The sequence below is a fragment of the Boleophthalmus pectinirostris genome, unplaced genomic scaffold (genome assembly GCF_026225935.1).
Source record: "Boleophthalmus pectinirostris isolate CB_2022bp ecotype Guang Dong unplaced genomic scaffold, ASM2622593v1 HiC_scaffold_17, whole genome shotgun sequence".
Classification (NCBI taxonomy): domain Eukaryota; kingdom Metazoa; phylum Chordata; class Actinopteri; order Gobiiformes; family Gobiidae; genus Boleophthalmus; species Boleophthalmus pectinirostris.
Window position 1 is genome coordinate 23,388,988 of NW_026571115.1, and position 18,975 is coordinate 23,407,962.

The following is an 18,975-nucleotide window of genomic DNA, read 5'->3' on the forward strand; positions in this document are numbered from 1 at the left end:
ATTTAACCTAATGCAAGTTGTTCATAAAAATGGGCAAAATAAAATAATGTGATTTTGTGTCTCATCCTGTCCGTCTCGCGCTGGACGTGCGCGTGCGTCTCCCCTCGCGAGACCGACGCACACATAAATCTCGCAGAGACCATGGCTGCGCCGCCCGACGAGGAGAGTTTGGAGTCTCGAATCAGTAAGTTTCCCTCTCATTTATCTTTACCATTGTTGCAGATTAGTGCGGGCAGGTGTGAATAAGAACCATGTAAGTGACTCCACGTAAATGTCACATCCACACTGCAAAATGACACGTATTCTGCAGTCACGAGCAGGATGCTAAGCTAGCCCCAGAGCTGCTGTGCCTGCCAGCTGTCAACAATGCACAACCAGCCGTGGCTTTAGCTCGCTACCACAAGTGTCTGGTGAGAACTTGTGAACGAAATGCCATAGTTTCACCCTACTTCGCAAGCTAGATTGAAATATCGATTTGTCCTCCAGAAAGTTCTAGGCAAGTCGGCCATACTCTGCTAATATGGACGTGAAGCTAGCATTAGCCTCTTCTGTGTGCTCGGTGACTCGCTGGTGTTATGTGTCACAGTCTGGATGAATTTTAGATTGAGACATCATCTACCCTACGTACGCCTGTCGCAATCAGCTGATCTTGTAGTGTTGCAAGATACTCATTTATATTACGTTAGTGTTCCGATGCTGTCGCTTTATATTGATCAACAGTGAAATCTGGATAACGCACCTGACTTTTTAAAGTGTCTATCCATTGTAAATATGCGCTTGACTAGGATGACCAGACCCTATTTATCATGGACAGTCCCAGTTTTGAGCCCTGTGTCCCCTGTCTCAGCAGATTTGTCCCAGTTTTCTACAAGAAATGTGTCAGGTGTCTCTATTTTTGACCAGTTTAATAGCTGCCAACAGTAAAGAGAGGCATGCGTTGTAGTTTGGTTAAGTAAAATACAGAAAAGCTGCTTAAAACAGACTAAAACACAAAGAAAACGTGACTGTACTGACTCACATGTTAGCCATAAATGGTCTCTGCATAACAATTTTACTTCATTACGCTCTTGTTTCACAATTTTATTATTACCAACCACCAAAAAAAACAGGGATGTCCCAGTTTTTTATTTAGACATTCTGGTCACTCTACGCTTGATCCATGTCTGAATGAAATTAATAGTGTGTTAAGTCGTTGTTGTGGACTCGATTGAGATGCTTTAGTGACTCACATCGTCTAACATTTCAGACAGAGCAACAAACCCACTCAACAGAGACACAGATTGGAGCAGCATCCATGCCTTTTGTGATAAACTCAACAATGATCTGGAGGGGTACGTGTATTTTTATTAAATTTTTCTCCAAAATGGTGCAGCCTTGCATTTCGGTGTCTTTTACAGTTTGACATTTAGTATTAATAGCACTGTGTACACTTAAGTCCACAGCTGGCTACCAGGCTGCTCGCCCATAAGGTCCAATCTCCACAAGAATGGGAGGCAATGCAGGCTCTGCTGGTTAGTCCTTCCCCCTCTTATTTTTACCCCGAAGACTTCCTACATATTTCTATTAACCATACAATTCTTGACTGAAATGACTGCTATGGTTTCTTTGCAGGTGTTAGAGACCTGTATGAAAAACTGTGGGAAAAGGTTTCACAGTGAAGTGGGCAAGTTTCGTTTTCTAAATGAGCTTATAAAAGTAGTTTCTCCAAAGGTATTCCACATTTAAAAAAAATATAATTTCTGTTTATCTTCTATGTTTTAAAATATTTGATATCTTTTAATTGTAGTACCTTGGCTCACGGTCTCCAGAGCCGGTCAAAAAGAAGGTCTTGGAGTTAATCTATAGTTGGACATTAGCATTACCAGATGAGGCAAAAATAACAGATGCTTATCAAATGTTGAAAAAACAAGGTTAGTAACTGCCAGAAAACCTCACATGATAATGATATTTCTTTTGCATGTATATTATTGTGCTGCTTATTCATTCAGTGTTCATTTTGTGACCAGGTATTATAAAACAAGATCCTGAGCTCCCACCTGATAAACTAATGGGTCTGCCTCCTCCCAGACCAAAAAACACAATTTTTGAAGATAAAGAAAAATCCAAAGTAAGTGCAAATTAAGAATTTTGTCAAATAATACATTTTATTTCACAATGAAACGAAGATTAAAAGGTGGTTTCCTCTTTTTCTTCAGATGCTTTCTCGTCTGCTGAATAGCTCACACCCTGAAGACTTAAAAGCTGCTAATAAGCTTATTAAAGAAATGGTTCAAGAGGTCTGTCACTGTTTTGCCTGTGTATAACTTAAACAAATAATAGTATATTCAGTATAGAGTGAAATACCAGAATACAGTGCTTTTGGTGACGAGCAGACATTGAAAAAAGAAATGGGTTAGATGCCCTGAGGCAATGGGGGCAGCGAGTTGGTGGACGTATTTCAGAATAGCTTAGAGACATTTGCCCTCAATTTTATGGAAAATCTGTGCATCTCTGCGTGGGCAATAGTCGAATAGCCTGACCTGCAATGTGATTATCAGTTAAAATTAAAGTTGTTTTCTTTGGAAATTCCAGGATCAGCGACGAACAGAGAAGGTATCCAAGAGAGTCAATGCAATTCAGGAGGTGAACGAAAGTGTGGCTCTTCTCACTCAACTCTTACAAGAATACGACACTAACACTAGCTCCCAGAGTAATGCTGAACTTCTCCAGGTGAACAGCTATTCAAATATCAAGTTATTTCAATAACCTTTCCATGTTGAATGCACATAATGACTAGTTTGTGCTGTATGTATTAAGGATCTGTACCAGCGCTGTGAAAAAATGAGACCTACACTGTTTAGACTCGCCAGTGACACAGAAGACAGTGATGAAGCATTAGGTGAGCTTTAAATTACTTTATATCTGGCAACCCTACTTTAGGATTCATGTGATACATGATTACTTTTTATTTGGAGGCTTTTCAAATGCAGCTTCTTGAGAAAACACTTACAGTAAACACTTATAGTATAGTAATGCCGTTTGACCCACTTCAAACTGAACTACTCAATCTCATTTTTTATATATATATATATATATATATATATATATATATATATATTATTTTCATATTTTCTTTGTAGGTTGTTTTTGGAACATGGGGTTTCTCCATTAAAACGCATCTTTTTTTTTTTTTTTTTGACAGCTGAGATCCTGCAAGCAAATGATAATTTGACTCAAGTTATTAACCTTTATAAGCAGCAGGTGAAGGGAGAGATTGTCAATGGGAACACTGCAGGCACACAGAAGCAAACTGGTAAGTGTAAAGCAGAAATTGCCTTTTTTTTTTTTTTTTTTGGAATGATGTAATAATTATAGTCCGTAAATCAATTTTTAATTTAGGAGGAACTGCTCTGTTAGATCTATGTGGATTAGACACGTCACCACAGTCTCCCTCAGAATTTCCCACTCCAACGGAGAGTCTGAACGCCCCCTCTCAGGAGATGAAGATCAGTCTCCTTGATGATGAACTCATGTCTCTGGGTACGAGTATCACATTATTAATTATCCTGTCTGTGGACAATGAGTTTTATTAAGCTGCTCTTGCTCTAAAACAGGTTTAAGTGAGGGGACGCACACTTCCAATCCAGCCTCACAGCCCGATGATTCCACAGCATGGGACTCATTCCAGGTAAGAACACATGTTCTACATTACTCATATAGTTATGTTATCAAATAATAATGTTATTTCATCATTGTGAATCCACATAAACCACAAGATGGACAACTACAAATGTTGCATGTTGGGTAAACAAAAACATGGAATACATTATACTCCAGCTTTTACAAAAAATCATAAGAATCATTTTAAACTTGTGTGTGGTTTTCCTCTTAATGTCATGTTTCATTTGCCCTTGTAAATAAGTGGGAATGGTTTAAGCAAACAGTTTGCTTGTTACTGCACAGTAGAGCTGCATGATGAATCATAATTTTAAAAATGCAATACTTAAGTCATAAGTTGGCAATTGATAATTCAGTCTAGTAATTCCAGTACTGTCTTTGCCTTCAGTCTTCAGAGAGCATTGACGCAGATGTCCCAGCAGCCCCTAGTCTCTTACTGAGCCCGGACCCCCCGGCCTCCTCCCTGAACCGCTCCAGCACCTCCACCCCGGGAAACTCTGCTTTAGATGAGCTGGATCTACTCGGAAAGACTTTACTACAGCAGTCATTACCTCCAGAGGGACCTCACGTTAAATGGTATGACAAATTGTATGTAAGCAGTGCTATATGATTGAGCTGCATTTTTCTGAAGCTTTTCACCTACATGCAGAAAAAGGGGTCACCGTCTAGGCTTCCTTGGGCAACAATGCAGCAACAGATATTGCATGTCACTAAACAGAGTGGAAAATTTGAGTCTTTGTCTTGCTAAAATATGAACTGTGTCAGACTATCAAATGACCTGCTCCAGCCCAATGAAAGACCTGATTCCTGTAAGGGCATCTGATGAATGAACCTGCCAGGCACCCTTTGAATTATTAGCTGTTGATTTGTCTGTAAGGGGGTAAAATGATGAAAAAAAGCTGTAAATTTAAGCACACAATTCAAATGCTCACTGATACAGCACAGAATCAGAATTGCGTTTATTCATTCGCAAAAGGAAATTCTTTTTGTTACAGACATGCATTAAAATGTCTGACGAAATGTTTGATTTTGGTAACAAAGAATATGGGTACAATAAACCTTAACCTCTGGTATATTCTATAAATATAGTACCGTCATACTCAACTCAAATATTAGTACTGTGGTAGATTGGCAGTGAATATTGATGTTGCCTTGTATTTTTTCCCCTGACCTTTTACCATCAGGGACAAGCAGCAGACCAAACCCACTCTGAGGGATCTCCAGAAGTCCAGCGTGAGCCCTAGTCTGATCCCATCTTTCCCTTCTGAACCAGCGGCTCCTCTTCTCAACCTCCACACCAGCTCCGCGGCAACGCTCCTGGACATGTCCCCAACGCACACAGAAGCCCCGCCTGCTCACGTCGAGACAACGCCCCCTCAAGTCACACTCACTGATGTTTTTGTACCTTTAGAATCCATTAAACCTAGTGAGTATGTCAGCATTTATTTGACATTTTACTATCTCTTGAGATTAAATTTGCTTTGCTTTTTGCCTTTCAGGTAGTCTGTTACCTGTGACTGTATTTGACGGACACAGTTTGCGAGTTCTGTTCCACTTTGCTCAAAACCACCCTCCATCTCGTCCTGACGTGTTGGTGGTGATCATCTCCATGCTGTCCTCCGCGCCTTCCCCCGTTTCCAAGATAAGCTTTGATGTCCAAGCTCCAAAGGTTAGTGGACATTTAAAAATTGCAAGTTTTATTTGTAAGGACAACCCTGTTACATTTGTTGTTTTTAAATGTTTTTTCCAGTCCATGGCAGTGAAGCTCCAGCCCCCGTCGGGTACAGAGCTTCCAGCATTTAACCCAATCCTCCCTCCTGCTGCTGTCACACAAATCCTACTGCTGGCGAACCCAACCAAGGTATGCAGATTCTTCCTTCAAACACTTGGCCACACAATAGGATAGAGCTAAAAAAAATTGTCCAAAAGCTTTTGAAGTCCTTTGTTTTTAATTAAATGCGCTCTATGTAACATTCCTTGCATGACCAGCCAGTCCCTCCTACCTTCTGTTCAAATGCTGAATGGTTTGGAACCAGGTCATAAAATGCATCAGACAGTCTAGACTTGGGAGGTGCCAGTCACAGTTGTAGCACTGTTTCCCTTTTTTCTGCTCTTAAGATGCAATGTTTTGCCAGAAACCGACCATGCATTTCTCTGATTGGAGATTAACTGACAGGTGGATTTATCAATCTGAAATTTGAGAGACTGGTGGGACGAAGTCTCATCTAAGTCTCAAGTCCCAAGTCAAGTACAGGCAAGTCCAAGTCAAGTCCAAGCTGTTTGCTTTGAGCTTCAAGTCATTTCAAGTTAAACCAAAGTACCAAATATAGCTTAGATTTTTGCAATTTATTTGACTTTTAAGATAAATTGTACTTAAAAAACAAATCATAGTATATTTGTTTGTGTATTTATAGAGTATATAAGAGTTGTAGAAATTAATTTTGTTAATTTTTCTTTTTTAAATGTCTTGACAAGATCTTAGTGTGAATCATATTAGTATAGAAAGATTTAGAACTTCTCAAGTCTTTCACAGGTCAGTGTGAGTCAAGTCAAGTTGTCAAGTCCAAAGTTTTGTCAAGTCTCAAGTCCTAAAAGTCTGACTTAAAGGTTGTATGGAGGATTTTTTTTTGTTTCAAATTGTCAATGATAGCATTATAGAGGTGCAGTAGCCTTGTAATTATTATGATGACCAAAAAAAAAAGAGAATAAAAATTCATCAACTCTGGACGTGGTGGGGCCAGCTAAACATTTGCCAATAGATAACGACACTGCCTCGTTATCTGTTAGCTGACAGGCTGTCAATCAATCTCCCTACGTTTCTAGCGTAACTGACTTGCCTGCGCGCCGCCGGTACGTGGTTTACGTACGCCTGTCACGCAGTCCACAGACGCAAGCCGCACAGACGCTGTTTACTCCACCAACGCAACAGTTCTTAGCGGCTTTTTTTGACCTATATCTTTCTCGCAGTTAGCACTAAGTTTGTTGCAATGGCAGACAAGAATCCAGGAGCAGTTAGCCGCAAAAGAAAGTCCGTTTTTGAGGTTGCTGAAAGAAGAAGACAAGGGGAAAAGCAGCGAAGCCAAACTAAGGTGATTCTTGAAGATTCATTCCAGCGATGGCGCAACTGAAGCAGACGCAGGGTCTAAAGACTGACGCACTGGTCGCCAAATTACTCCTGGACAGGTCACTTCTGCTTATTATTATGAAAACGTACTTTATTTCCAAGAGCTAGACAAACGTTTTTCAGGACACGAATGCGATATCCTATGTCTGAAAACGTAATTTTCAAGTTCATTCGCACTGAATCTCCGCGCAACCTTCTCTGCACCCCTTTCCTGCTCCTCTCCCCGCTGCCCGTTTTGCTCTTCCCCCTGCTCCTCACTTCTCCGGGCATGGAATCTCCGCGCACCGCTCCCCTCTCCTCTCTCCCTGCTCCGCTCTTCTCCCTGCTCCGCTTCTCCCTCTTCTCCCTGCTCCTCACTTCTCGTCCGCGAACGAAATGTCCGCACACCCGCTCCCCCCGCTCCTCACTTCTCCGCCTTGCCTAACCAACACTGTAGTTAGTTGTTTACAAGTCATGTGCAGCGCACCGGCTGTAAACAAACCTGTTTCTGGCGTAAAGAGGAGGCGGGAGGAGGCGTTTCTACTTAGGGAGCTGTAGGGGAGGGGGGGTGGTTTCACGCATGCGCAACATTTGAAAAAGGACAAACAGTCGCTGGATTTCTCGTTCCTTGGAAAATCCTCTATACAACCTTTAAGTATGGATCTCACAGCACTTAATTCACTGACGTTATGCAACATATTTTTGTATTTGAAGTAAATTATTTGTTCAATTTTCTGTAGGCGACAAAACTTTTGTCTTGCCAAAATCTGACTTTTCTGTGTTCATTAAATGATCAGTCTTTTTTCAGTGAAGCAAATTTATTTTAGTATATTGAGCATAATTTGGGAGGGTTTTAGCTTTCATATGAGACATTTCTAAAACCAATCGATTAATTTAAAGTCAAGTTATAAGCTTTTGTTTCTACAAAATGGATAAGCGACAAGACTTTTGTCAGGGACTGTAGACTCAAAGGTTTTTGTAAAGTTTTGTAAAAGCATGTGGTTTTGGCTGGCCACTCAATAACTTTTCTGGTAGGTGGGGATCTGCCCCCTGCTTGTCTCATGAAGCTATCGTTTTGCTTGGGTCTTTCACAGTATGGCATAAATTGTATTTGTCAAATGTGTTTATATTGCTCACCTTGAAAAACATTAATGCTTACTGTGGGCTGGATCTCTTCTCAACCAATCTGACCTCTAATTTGGCCTGGTGGTTCTCCGTGGAAATATGAGTTTAATGCAATACTGTGGAATATTCCAGGCAAAGCAATAGGAAGCCACGAAAATGAGCATGTGGTAGATCCTCACCCCGAAAGTTGTATATGGTTCATCTTGTTGGTTGTGAAATCCCAGCTAATATTCTGTAGTCTCTTGTATTCGTGGTTGTGGGTGAGCACATTGAAATCTAAACTGTTTTGGTCTTGTCTGTTTTAGGAGAAAGTGCAGCTGCAGTACACACTAGCCTTCACAATGGGAGAGCAGGAACACAGGGAGAGCGGCACTTTAGAACAATTTCCACCTCCGGACACCTGGGATAACCTATAGCATTTAAATGCCCCAAACTGACTGACTTTCTGCTTCCTCTTCAAACAACTCAACTCTCCTCCAAATACTACACTTCTTTTTCAATTAATGCATTTTTCCCTTGTCATTGTGTTGTGTGTATGCTTTCAAATTCACGCGTCTAGAGCTAGTCTGCTGTATGTGCCTGCTTTCACCTGCAAAATGTATCCTATTTGATTAGGGGTAAATCATTTGGTGTGCTTCATTTTAGGATCTTTGTTTTAATTCCATTTTTGGTATGCATGCTTCACGCACTAAAGATTCTAATCTGTCATGTCAATCAAGTGCACCTTCTAATCTGAGAATGAATTTTAAAATATTTGTGATTCTGGCCCAAACTGGAGAATTTACTGTATCATCAGCCGTATGTGCCTCTTTTGCAGAACTTTTCATTCATTTTACATGCGTTACATGTCCACAATAATATTCTGTAATTTTACTTTAGCATATATACATTTTACATCATGAAATAGACAAGGTTTGCCCCAGATGCGTAGAACTTGTTTTGCAATGCATGTCGGTCATTTTGGATTTCATTCCTCTGCTCTCAACGTGTAAATAACAATGGAAATTATGTAGAACATTCTGAATGGATTTGTTTCTTTTCTGGAACATGGGAAATGTTTGAAAGTACAGACGTGAGTAAAATAAGCATTTAACCAGTTCAAAATATTAATGTTAATTTAAATGTGAAAAAAAAAACTCTAATAAATACTTTCAATACAACTATCAAGACTGAATTGTTAGTGAATGAAGACTGAAATTCAATTGTGGTGCTTTTGTTAAAACTTTCCATTATTTCTAAAAGCTAAATATTTAGAGTGAGATAAATATTTGTCTCAATGCATTTTGGAGACGTGTGATTCAGTCATTCACAGGACAATTCTTCTGCCACCTGCTGGCCTTCTTGTTTCAGTGACTAACATATCTCATGAATGAACAGATAACGGTTTCACAAATAACTTTGAACTGATTTTTATTACCTTTTTCTACTGCCAACATAAGATATAGAGCATCAAACCCTGAACAATATACCAAATATACAAATGCATTCAACAAAGCGAGACTGCAATTAATATGAAAACGTCAAAGGGACACACTGCACGCACCAGGTCATACAATCAGAATTCACATTTCATAAGTGTAAATCTATGTACAACAATTTTATAGAATATTTTACGGTTAAATATTGTCAGCTTTGATATTACAGCATTTCTATCAGTTTAAGTATCAAAACTATTTAATAGCATTTTAAATAGAAAAAAAAGTTTAAAAAGCAGTGATTTAGGGGAAAAGTGTTTCTAAGGAAGCTGTTTTTAAAGTCAACATAACCTGAAATAATTTACATGTGTTCAATTATTGAGCTGCCTACCCAAAACGAAAAGACAGTGTTTGTTTTGTAATCATTATTAAATGTACAATTGGCATTTATTCATCACAATTTTCTAATACAGGTTTGATCTTAACCACAACAGATAAAACATGGTGGGATACAGCAAAGGCAGCATTGGAAAAGATGGAACGATTTGTTGGGGCTACTTTCTTTTGCTTCTGGTAACACCACTATAGAGACTGACTGAAGCAGCTAAAAGCTCAGATATCACTTTAAAATAGCTACAATTTAATACATTCCCATTTTGCTATTTAGAGAAAGAGCAAAGACCATGCCAGACCATCTCCTCATGGTCTTTAGTTAAACAGTAAATCTACACAACATAGTGTCATTGTAGAAGTCGACCAGCAGAGGTAGCTGTGATCTGTAAATGGTGATGAGATTACAATCCCCTGGGGCTGCTCACCACAGCTGTACAGCCTTTGGAACGACGTGTTGCTTCTCCCTAATCTGTAATCTGTAACGTGCGTGGGCGTTGTCCTCCAGCAGCTTTGGCCCCTGTTCGAAAATCTGTGCAACAGCTGTTCCTTCAGTGCAAACAAAACACAAACTAACTAACTCTGAAAAAACTCACGACTAAATGACAGCATCTTTAACGGAACATCTTCCACATTCTGGAATAAGAACTTTCCAACTCATTTGTACCTTAAAGGTTGTACACATTGCAACATAAAATAATGCATAATATAAATCTTTAAACTTAATTAAGTCAAGTAGTTTGACAGCCAATAAGACTTAAATTTAATGTAAATCTCTAAGCAGTGCGTTTCATTAAAGAGCAGCAATTCCTGGCCCTTAATTTGGCAATGTTCAAATCAGAGGCAGACTTGGCAAAGGGAGAGAAGTGTGTGGACTAAGTTAGTATCAAAGCGATAAAGGCCAAGCATCACACAAAAAGATGGCACTTAGAATTCTTGTGTAAGGAACTGTGTAGCGGAGTAACAGGCACAGTTATCAAAGTAAGGATCATCAATAGTGAGTATTGGCCTTAATATAAGCAAAGCACTCTGAACTCACCCTGACATCCTGACACCTCTTCATCATCACATACTAACAATACTCCCTGATTTCATTTTCCACTTTCCTAAAGTATAAGCATATAGCACAAAGTCCTGATTTGCCTCGCACATCTGTTTTAGATAAAGGATCTGTTGAATGTTAAAACTCATCATCTGAACTGAGCAGCAGGGTCTTCTCATTGTCTCCTCTGGTGCTGATGTTGCTATGGCTGCGGGACAGGGGCGGACCCCCACTCCTCTCCAGAGTGGACTGTTGTGTGTACTGCTGATAGGCCGGGGAGAAGTTGTGGATAGCGTCTTGCACCATGTCTCCTGGGTTCATGGTCTCCTTCAGACTACTGGAGATGCTCTTCATCGGAGCACAGCGACCTGAGGGGAGCAAGAGCAATCTATTGACTGATTTACAATAAAAATAAACAATAAAAAAGGGTTTCAAAGATGAATAATATGAAAAAAAAGTTATGTTTTTATACAGGGAAGGTGTTAAAATTAATTCTCTGAAGGTGGGAATTTGTTTTGAAGTCGTAGATTTTTTAATTTTTCTGAATAAAATAAAAAATAAAAAAATAAATCTAATAGGAGGAGGATGGGAGTAGCATTTATCCATGAGTGTCTGTCTAATTCTTTCTTGGTAAATTAGTTGCAAGCACACTGTTTTTAGTAAGACTATTTGTCCACATGTATAAGCATTCATTAGAGGTTCCATCTGCCGTGCAGGTTTCTGACTCTTACAATAGTGACACACACTGACAGGTTAATGGTGGCTAATGCAGTACAAATGGAAATGGGGTAGTACTATAAATATATATCAACTTTATATTTTTTGTAACATAAGCGATAATCTCCCAGAATGAACACAAACCACTGAGTAAAAAAAACAAAACAAAAAACATGCCAGCGGAGCGAAGGACAACTGAGGAACTCAAAATAAGCAAAATAATATAAACTGATGCTTAATTCAATCTACTACAATATAACAAGACCAAACAACCACAGAAACATCACAAATGAAGCTGACATCTAACCTACCGTACTGTCCGTATATGGGAAAGGAGCCTTTGAGAGCCGAGGAGTGAGAGAAAAGAGAAGAGTCAAGATAAAGGTGCAGTTAAGTGCAGATAAGACAAGAGTGATACTAAGGAGTCAGATTCCCAAAATGAAATATGTAAACAGAGAAGAAATACCAAGAAATGTTAAGACAAATAAAGAATGCCAGTAGACCCATAGTCCCTACCGTAGGAGTCCAGTCTCTTGTCCATGTACACCTTGTAGGTAAAAGCGTGGCGCAGAGCGACAGCAGCAAAGAACATCTCAATGCAGATGATGAAGTTCTGGTATCCCGCGGCAACAGTCCCCTCTCCGACTGAGACGTCAGCAGAATTAATCTCAGGGATGGCACCGCACTTTTCCATGATGGCCAAGAGCATCCCTAAACAAGAGATTCAAGACATATTATTACTGACAGAGCTTTTAAGAATGTTATGATGGTGTTGCTTACTTAAGAGTTTTATACATATTATAGATTCATGGATGTTTGAGTAATCGTGTATTGTTCTGCATTCGAAGCTTGGCTGTTCAGAAAATTCCTGTTTTCATCTATCCCCTATCTTCGCCCGCTGCTCCGCACATGTGGTCCTGGGTCATAGTCATACACATTGGCATTTTTCAACAATAAAAAAGCTGCTTGCAACTAAGAAGCAAACCTATCTACTCTGCCATTTTGAACAAGAAGTCAGTGGACCCGTTTCTACTGTTAAGATGTTTTATTTATTGTTTGATTGATTTAAAACAAGGACAGTGCACAGAAAACATGAATCTCAGAGAGGAAACATGCTCTGCGCCAGATTTAGCTACAAGCTTCTTTCCAGCTGCAGTCCACAAAAGACACTAAAAAGACTATTTACTATTTATTTAGACCAATATTGTGGTTTACAATGGACAAACTGTAAAATACTGCTTTATGTATGTAGCAAATAAATACAGGAAACGCTTAATGGCAAAGTGATTGGGGTAATTTACTTGTCAAGACCATCACTGATTTTGTCTAGCTCATATTATATTATTTTGGTTCAGTAATACGAACATTTTAAGAAAAAGAAAATCATGAGAATGCAGCAGTTACAGAGTGAGGGATGAAGATTTTTCAATATAAAGTCAATTGGAAAGAGTCGATGGAATTGGAAGCGCCCCCACGGACACTCAGTGTTTGGAACGCACGGCTAGCGAATTCTGTCCATTTATACAGTCTCTGGTTCTGCAAGACATACTTTCTTACCTTGCCAAAAGGAGAGGAAGATCACGGACTTAACCATGAAGAATTTGAGCACTGGACTGTACGGGATGAGCAGTTCCCGTGTGGCGAATAGAAGAGGAACAGAGCATAGAGTGACAGACTGACGGAGATGTTGTAGATGATGGTCACATACAGGTAGCCACTGTTCACACTAAAGAGAAGAAAGGCATTCAATTTCAACATTTTTGTTACATGTAAGGGTATGCAAGATAAACAATAAAGTTTTGGTGTAGAGTAAGAACACAATATTCGTCATACTTCAATGGTATTACTGGATCAAGGGCGTAGGTTTGGTCTCAGCTCTGGTGGGGACATTATCAGTTACACCCCACCCCCACCCCCACCCCCCTCCCTGTGATGCACACAGCAAAAACCAAACAGCACACTTTATAAGAAAGGGTAAAATGGGATAAGAAGTTGAGCATATGTTTTATGAATTATTTCCAAAAACACAGAGAGTCTGGGCAGTTCCAAAATAAATGAGAGGCGGTTTCATTTTTCAGTTCGCAAAATGTACAGTTTGTGTCCATTGCCCTTCTAAGATTATTCTTTACTGGATAACAGCGGTGTAGATGTTTGTAGCAGATTTCCCTTTGCTTGTTGGTGATGAGATATTTGTGAGGTAATGTCCGTACTTTTCCATGGAATACTGTTGTAATAATTTAATAATATTGTAATATTGTTTGAGAGGTGCACTTGTGGCAATAGTCGCTCTTTTTTCGTTGCGAGCTGAAGATGAAGCCAAGTAAGTTCTCTGCTCAAGCCGCCATCTTCGGGTGCTGACACCGTCCTGCTGCTTCCCCACTTTAGGCTCCTGGCTCCACTAATGACATCACTCTCTTGCAGCCAATGAAATAGCAGCAGGAGTAACCCTGTCACATCACTGAATACATCTCAGAACGTCTAATAAACAAAATGTGAACTAAAACGTGTTAAATTAATACTATTGAGTTTGGAAAAAAATGGGAATGAATTTATTAAAATAAAAAGGCAAATATTGGTTGGGACTATTTTGTCTTCCCCAAATATTGGTGAGACATGTCACACCGTCGATGCAAACCTACGCCCTTGTACTGGATAAAATGTTACTTACCTGAAGTACCCATCTCTGTACTTCCCAAAAGCTTGCAGGATGACGGTAATCATGGCCATCAAAGGTTTGACCACACAGAACTGAAGAGTAGCCTGAAAGATGAAAGAAAAGAAATATAATCCTTAGTATTTTACTGTAAAAATTTTGAAATAACTCTGTGACGTCAAGTTACCTGCTTGCAAAACCTGAGAAAACCAATAGAATACGTCTTTCCCCACAAACAGCACGTCCCGTACATACAGCTGGACCTAAAAGTCACAGTGAGTTTAGAAAGAGCACAGGCTTCGATTATGTGAATGAAGTCAAGATCAAACTCACTCAATGGGCTTTCCTCGGATTTCTGCCATGATTGCACTTTCCCCTCCGAGGTACTCATAACACAGACTGAGGAAGTTGTAGATGACAAAAGCTGGAAACAAGTACAAGTATTAGTACCAATTTATTACCAGATTTCGCAAAGAACTGTATGTTAGTAAGTCAGAATATTTTGCAAGTATTTTTACCTCCGCCAAGGAGGTTATGTTTTTGCCGGCGTTTGTCTGTTTGTTTGTTTGTTTGTTTGTTTGTCTGTTAGCAACATAACTCAAAAAGTTATGGACCGATTTTGATGAAATTTTCAGGATTTGTTGGAAATGTGAAAAGGAAGAACTGATTTCATTTTTGGGGGTGATCCGGAAGAAATCCTGGATTCTGGATCACTTTGAAATTTTAGTTAACATTGTGGTAAATGGGGCAAAAATTTTGTTTCTCAATATCTCGGTTAATTATTGACCAAACACCATGAAATTTGACTCAGGGATGGACAATGGGATCCTCTTTCATATTCCAAAGGCTGATCCGGATCTGATCCAGAAGACTGATTTTATCGCAATTTATATAAAAAATGGGGGTAGTCCTTGGCGGAGGTCTGCGCTCTCTGAGTGCTTTTCTAGTTTAAATACTATCTCTCAACTGCACATTATAAGTTTTTTTTTTAACCAAATGATACTTCCAACTATTTCATGAAAGTATACATTTTCCTACACATATAATCAAAATTCAAACACCCCAAAAAAACAAGGGTTTGCTCTTTTTGTGATGTTGCTAGGAGACTTGTTTCCAATCCATTGCATCTCAACAGACCCAAAGACATGAGAACAAAGATGAGCAATCTCTTTAAAGGAAGACACTGCAAAAGGCCATCTGCCACTGGGGTATCACAAGACATAAATCTTACATGATTACTTTTAACAGGGAGTGCACTTTTAACACAGGTTCACCTTCGTAACAATCTCGGACTGTGTCAAAGTAGACATAGTACTCTTCATTGGTGAAGAAGAGGAGACTGAGCCAGGAGTCAAAGGCGTAGATGGGGACAATGAAGAGGACCCTCACGATGTGCCTCTGTTCATTGGGAGAGCTGTAATAGCGCAGGTGCATATAGATCTATGGATGGAAAAGTTACAATAAAGGTTACAACAAAGACTATGATTTAGATTAGCCTTGTTATACTCAAACTTTAACTTCTTAATGAAGCATTCACATATTGCCAACTATATTATTGCAACAGTTTTACTCATCAGTGTTTATAACTCTGCAGACCTATGTTCCTGCTGTAGTGTTGTCCACTGTGTCAGAGCCTTATGTTTTGTCAAACTAATTCTTCTTTTTTAACCTTTTGAGAGCAGCAGCAGACGACAGGAGGAGCAGATGGATCTACACTAAATCATAGGGCAGCTTTTCCATTTGCCTGCCCTTCCATTGTCACCTTTACTGGCCCCAAAACAGACACACACACCTCTGTAAAAACATCACACCCACTATCCCAGACAGGGCACTCTGGTTGTTAAGTGACCTGGCTTCCTCCTGAGCATGAACGCACATATACGGCCTGCTCTTTGATGGTCGTGGCAGGCAGCACCTGTTGCCAGAGTGATGAAGAGATGCTCTTTGACTCTATGTAAAGAGAGGCACTGTACAATAAAAGACAAACACAAACAATAGCCTTGGGCTCAACAGCCCTCACTTACATAATAGCAGAATAGAGTGTGTAGCATGAGCACTGAGCAGTAACCAAATGTAAGAGTGAAGCAAATGCTGCTTCTTTAGCACAAAACAGCTCAGCCCCCCCAGCCCCCTCACCTTATGACCCCATTCACAGATTTCCCCTTTTCCTGAGAGGCCACATAGACCAAAACATCAATGAGAATAAATCCCCTTTACAACAGCTGTTAACTTAATTAAAAAAAATAAAAGTCACTGTCTCTTTCATTTGAGAGGGTGAAGTTGGTGAATCAACCCAGTGTCTTTGGTTCCTGTACTCACCTGATGACACGTGATGAGTAGAGCGGTCCACACAAAGACTCCTGAGATGGTCTGAGCTGTGGAGGTCATGAGGAAGAAGGGCTCCTCTGGGGTGACCACAGGGGCTTCTGGGACCCATGACGTGTTGGAGCCCTTTGGAGTTACAGTGGCTGGGGGCCCCGGGGCCAGAGCAGTCAGCGAGTCATTACCTAATCTCTGGGACAGGGGTATATCTCTCTTCCAAAGTCGAGTCATCTGCACAAACCAAGAAAAAGGACTATTCAATGCAAAGATAAATAAAAAAATATTACAACTGGTACGCAGCAGGGACATGTGACACTGAAGCACACTGAATAGAGAAAAGAAGCACTTTCACCCAAATGTGTGGGCTGAAGCATAGCTGAATAAAACAGCTCTGAGCAGAAGCAGATGACCCAGTTCCTCTGTGTTTCTCCGGTGCTTATCTGAGACAGAGACTGAGCAAAACAACAATTACACCGCAGCACCAGGCTTAGCTTTGATTTTCATCACAATAGAGACCAGACACAAGCTTAACAAATATAAATAGGATGAGGAATCTTGATAATCTCCAAAGGATCTTTGTAACTTTTATACATTTAAAGTATGACTGATTTTAAATATTTAATGTAGGACTTATTGTCCACTGTTTTAAGGTCTCACACTCCAAGGCTAAAACCTAATCCAGTGTTTTTGAACACTGTATAAATTTTGCCATGCCATTATTCTGTACACATTACTGCATTATCACTGTGCAGACTACTAAATAAACCAACTACTTGAATCTCATCATTAAAGATGGGGCATTTATTGTGGCCAGTCAATGGCAAATAGCATTTGCTTCTGGCTCCATGTGGTGACAATGCCTAATTACCAAGTGAAATGCACATTTGATCTGTCGCTGTATGGATAATGGGCACAAAGATCTTATAATTTTATTTATAACTTCCATCTGTTCAACAAGTAATTTTCCCGGATTTGAGGAAGTCACAAATGTCATTATTTAATTAGATTTTTCTGTAAACAGTCTGTGCTCCCAGATGCACTAGCTAAACATAGGCTGTTACTTGACATGGATGAGTCATGCTTGTTCACAAAAGCTGTGGCGCTGCAGTAACTTGAAACACATCACAGTGTGTCACCAGGAAACAGGGTCCTGTGAACGGCAAGTGTTTAGAAGTGTGTGTGATCGTCACATCTTCATACTATAATCGATTATTGAAAATAATTAAAAAAAATATCGTTCAAATCAATAACACAGTCCTTGTCATTATTGAGCCATGGTTACAATGGTAGCCATGGTAACAACATCCTTCCTCTAACCTAAATATAAAGACGACTACGATAGAAACTAGGCCTGTGACTGTCTGCTGGGTTTATTACTGCTGAGGGTTAATAGACTCTGTGTATGGGTAAAGGCCAAAAGGCAGGCAGCCCATCAGTCCTCCCGCTGCACCCGTGGCAACGTTTCAAAACACGCATTGTACATTGACCCCAATCGATTCAGCAGCTCTCATTGTCACACTGTTGAATCCTCAGGCTGAAAGCTCCAAACATGAGAGCATTGGAGCTGCGTTCACCAGGCATCACCACAGCTCCGCAAAATGTGGAGGGCGGCACAAAATAAAACACAAGGCAACACATTACAGTATAAGTCTTATTACACATTATTAATATGTATAATGTACAGCAGGATTTGCATTTGCTCTAGTGACAATGTTATATTGTTTAGCTTTGGGGAAAACACAGGTTTGTTTTGATGTTATCCATGTTTATGATGTTTGTTTTTTTTAACTCACCTCCTCTGTAGTTTGACTCTGCCTGCTTTGAAACGATTCATCAATTTAGCTCACATGTAACCCAGTCCATCAAGTCCAAAAAGGTACAACATCAACACGTTAAACATAAAAAAAAATACTCCGGCTAAAAGGAAACTATAAAAATCTTTCTTCGAAGCTGCCAGGTGGCTGCAGCAGAGCGTCCACTGCTTTAGCAAATGCTAGCACAATTTAGCCCGACTCCAGCTTTGTTGTGTTTCCTGGCGCTTAAACTTCAAAACACAACGATCGATGAAATGAAAATAAACGAAAAATCAAATATCTACGACGCTCAGTGCAATATACAGAATAAAATACATTTTAAGCCAAGCAATGGTGAAGCTGGCACCGTTATTTCCTCCACATCATCAGCTGCATTCAAGACTCCAGCGAAACTGTGAGTGCGCATGCGCGGTGCATGTTGGCGTCTGTTCTGTGGGAGTGATGTAACAAACCTTTGACCAACATGACCAGAGCAAAATGTATCTGAAAGACTTCTTATATCCCATATACATATTCTTAACGACTTTTCACTCATGTACATGCATGAACTGTTTGGCTTTTACAATATATGGAGACTAAAAAGATCTATTTCTATATAATCAATAATAATTTTAGACAAACTTCATATAATAGTAAAACTCCTTCTCCTGTTTATGTACAATAGTACATAAACAAAATAGAGGAAACTTCTTCTTCAAACCTCAAAACTGTGATAACTCTTGAAATGCAAAAATACT

At 39.7% G+C, this 18,975-nt stretch overlaps 2 protein-coding genes across 2 annotated transcripts; one reads left to right on the forward strand and one right to left on the reverse strand.

Annotated features, from left to right (window-relative positions):
• Positions 1-11: 11 nt before the first annotated feature.
• On the forward strand, positions 12-9,048 carry LOC110162301 (ADP-ribosylation factor-binding protein GGA1-like). Its single transcript, XM_055152808.1, has 17 exons — positions 12-184; positions 1,247-1,331; positions 1,436-1,511; positions 1,612-1,710; positions 1,787-1,910; positions 2,007-2,107; positions 2,196-2,276; positions 2,572-2,709; positions 2,797-2,878; positions 3,182-3,292; positions 3,379-3,519; positions 3,594-3,667; positions 4,046-4,233; positions 4,842-5,083; positions 5,157-5,326; positions 5,408-5,518; positions 8,191-9,048. Exons 1-17 carry the CDS (start codon positions 142-144, stop codon positions 8,299-8,301), a joined length of 1,977 nt encoding a protein of 658 aa, XP_055008783.1. The 5' UTR covers positions 12-141; the 3' UTR covers positions 8,302-9,048.
• Positions 9,049-9,278: 230 nt separating this feature from the next.
• LOC110162296 (transmembrane protein 184B-like) lies at positions 9,279-18,641 on the reverse strand. Its single transcript, XM_020927166.2, is given in 10 exon segments — positions 9,279-11,100; positions 11,966-12,160; positions 13,007-13,093; positions 13,096-13,175; positions 14,118-14,209; positions 14,290-14,365; positions 14,436-14,526; positions 15,377-15,542; positions 16,422-16,655; positions 18,218-18,641. Coding segments are annotated over 9 exon segments (1,251 nt in total). The 5' UTR covers positions 18,218-18,641; the 3' UTR covers positions 9,279-10,870.
• Positions 18,642-18,975: the final 334 nt, after the last annotated feature.

Bases quoted from the DNA above. Each gene is read 5' to 3' on its own strand.
- LOC110162301 (XM_055152808.1), top strand. From the start codon at position 142: ATGGCTGCGCCGCCCGACGAGGAGAGTTTGGAGTCTCGAATCA. The intron at 1,332-1,435 runs GTACGTGTATTT...TGTACACTTAAG, and splicing joins CTCAACAATGATCTGGAGGG to TCCACAGCTGGCTACCAGGC. The intron at 5,519-8,190 runs GTATGCAGATTC...TGTCTGTTTTAG, and splicing joins TGCTGGCGAACCCAACCAAG to GAGAAAGTGCAGCTGCAGTA.